Source organism: Cyprinodon variegatus, unplaced genomic scaffold (assembly GCF_000732505.1).
Source record: "Cyprinodon variegatus isolate N-32 unplaced genomic scaffold, C_variegatus-1.0 Scaffold599, whole genome shotgun sequence".
NCBI classification, from domain to species: domain Eukaryota; kingdom Metazoa; phylum Chordata; class Actinopteri; order Cyprinodontiformes; family Cyprinodontidae; genus Cyprinodon; species Cyprinodon variegatus.
The window spans coordinates 520822-523506 of record NW_015151052.1 but is presented as its reverse complement, the minus strand read 5'-3'; the positions used below and the strand labels follow the sequence as shown (position 1 = coordinate 523506).

Sequence of the window (2685 nt, the reverse complement as noted above, 5' to 3'; positions counted from 1 at the left end):
ATGACTACCTGTTTCCTGGACGATAAATTTCACACAGTGGTCAATTTCGCCCAGTCGCTCTTTATATTAAGGCAAAAGGAAATACATGCTATTCGGGTACAACAGAGAAATGTTAGTCTTTGTAATCTTGAGATTTTGGCTTTTAACCGCTTTTACCAGGCATGCCTATAAATAACAAATGAAATGATAGATAATGTACACTAGTCAGCTAAAGGGTCAGTAGCATACTCTACAGTAAGCAAATTTTCAATATCGCAGTATGTTTGGGCTAAAAGATTTAATGGGAGGAAATATTAGTATTATCAAATATTGCTAGTTTGTACCACCATAAAATAAAAAAAAATCAAGTATAATGCATGTGAACATACACAGCAGTTAAATATAGATCATTTGAAATCAGATAAGAACACCTCTATTTACTAAATAAATAAACATTTTCGAATGTTTTTATGCCATTCTAAACTATAAAAGGCACTGCTGTTTTGCCGATGAAGAGTAAACGTTTTCAAAAAGCAAAACGATCATTTCTATAGTCATAAAGCACTTTATTTATTAGAATGGCACACAAACATTCAAACATGATGATGATGATGAGCAGATAAGATTGATTCTGGTTTTACACAAGATCACCTGACTGCTCCTGCTTGTGCGTATCATTGAGGAGAATTAAAATATTTTGTTATTATTTATATGCACAGAACCAGCTTCATTAAAGCCATAGCAGCAGAGGAGGGCAATTTCACCATCTCATGTGGAGTTTGTTGTTTCATTTTAATAAAATGTATATGAAATACTCTGTGATATAAAAAAAAATTAAATTATAAAATGCAGCACAGGGAAGATTTTTGTTCAGCTGTTTGTTGAGATATAATAAAGCTATTGATTCATTTAGTGTTACCGGTATATATATCATAGTGTGTATTTTGTAATGTAGCAAATCCAGACTCCATGCTGGACTTTCTGGTACTGTGTTCTACTTCCTTTCAATAAAACATATCGAACAAATATCTTCCAAACTCTGTGCATGGAAGCAGGCAGCACAGCTGTTAGTGACCTCCCGCAGACAGGCTGTTCCCTGATGTCCAGTCGATGATAATGAAGCTCAGACTCATCACCATGAAGGAGAGGCCCAGAGCGGCAAAACAAGCAGCCTTTAAAAAGATTCAAAAGAGAAAGACTTTACCCAAAGCATTTTGTTTTGAATTGCTATTTCAGCTGAAAAGCATCTAAAACTAGAATCTGACCATGAAAGATCTATGAAAATTCTTCATAGCTAACCAGTATTTTCGAGGTGGAGTTCATGGGTTCGTCCTCCTTGGGAACGATGCGGATGTAGAAGATAGCGGGGAAAATGAAAATAAGGCATGGAGCCGATGTGGCACCTGAAGCACAAAAAAAGACAGAAAGGTGGTCTTAGGGACTCAGGCTGCTGTTTGAAAGGCTTGGTTTAAAGTCCTCTCAGGTTCCTCTGTTGCAGACCCAGCCGCAATGCAGAAACCACTTTTAACATCAGTTACAAACCTTCCATATTTGGTGTTATACTGTAGCTGTATGAAAGCTGTGATGTTTTTAATGCATATCTTTAAATGCCCACTGCTGTAAAAGCAATTCCCCCTTTGGGAAAATAATCCAAATTAAATTACCCACATTTTCTGACATGCAGGATATCATCAATCCATTCAAGTCAGTTGGTATAAATATCCAAATGTATGTAGCAGGTCAGCATAAGAGTTGTTCATAAGCCACATATACTTCTAGTTTTATTGGGCTTTAGCAGTAAGGTGTACAATTCTTAGGAGCAGGGTTGTTTTGAAGATGTTCTTTGTGGTCCCTCATGTTTTTGCCCCCAACACACTAACAGTGGCCTCGGCTTAGAGGACACACACTGACAATAATATTGATTCTAGCTGTCACTTTTTTCCTAGAATAAACATGTGTAGGTCACATGTTTTAACTTTCAATTTGTTTTTCTTGTGTGAGCAGGAATCAATACCTAACATAACAGTTCAAATTAAAAGGTTTCGGTAATAGCCATCATTTCTGTTTTCTATGTGAAATATAATAATCTGTCTTGTTCAGAGGTAATGTTGTTTTTGTTATTTGTCAACCACGTTAATTCACACACAATAAAAATAAAAAATAGATAAAGCCATTGATTGTCAAATACTGTGCAGGTAGAGAAGCTTTAACTTCACAATGTCAGTTTTTATGTACTAACCAATAATGCCGAATATTCCCAAAATATTAGGAGCAAATATCACCAGCATGTTGATTAAGGTGAGAAGAAGGAAAGCAATGCTGGTGTGACGTAACCAGTTGAAGGACCTGCTGGGGAAAATCATCTCTTGGATGGCCCTGCGTACCTGCAGACAGAGCGCAAATATATATTGGTATATTTTGTGCGGGGGGTTTGAAGTGAAAGAACAAACAAATGGCCTAACTTACAGGGAACAACACAACTGGAACTGTCAGTGTCACAGCGGTCAGGACAGCTACTCGAACACACAAGATCAGAACATCAAAGGGATCGATGCGGTTGTAAGTATGCAGTAGCTCTGGCTCCACTTTACCTGTAGGGACATTAAAATAAAACTCATTCATAAAAAATAAAATAAAAAACACCCGAAAAATGGAAAACAATGCCTTATCACATGAGCCACCACTAGAGGGAGCCGCAAATCTGTG

At 37.0% G+C, this 2685-nt stretch overlaps 1 protein-coding gene across 1 annotated transcript in view; it reads right to left on the bottom strand.

The window, feature by feature from the left end:
* Window positions 1–6: 6 nt before the first annotated feature.
* The window catches only part of LOC107096107 (sodium-coupled neutral amino acid transporter 3-like), a 9960-nt gene continuing 7281 nt past the window's right edge, over window positions 7–2685 (bottom strand). Inside the window, exons 6-9 of the mRNA XM_015392611.1 lie at window positions 2446–2570; window positions 2219–2363; window positions 1279–1382; window positions 7–1151 (exon numbers count right to left, since the gene is read on the bottom strand). Of these exons, the coding sequence (XP_015248097.1) occupies window positions 1047–1151; window positions 1279–1382; window positions 2219–2363; window positions 2446–2570 (479 nt within the window). The 3' untranslated portion in view covers window positions 7–1046. The remainder of the gene's footprint in view (window positions 1152–1278; window positions 1383–2218; window positions 2364–2445; window positions 2571–2685) is intronic.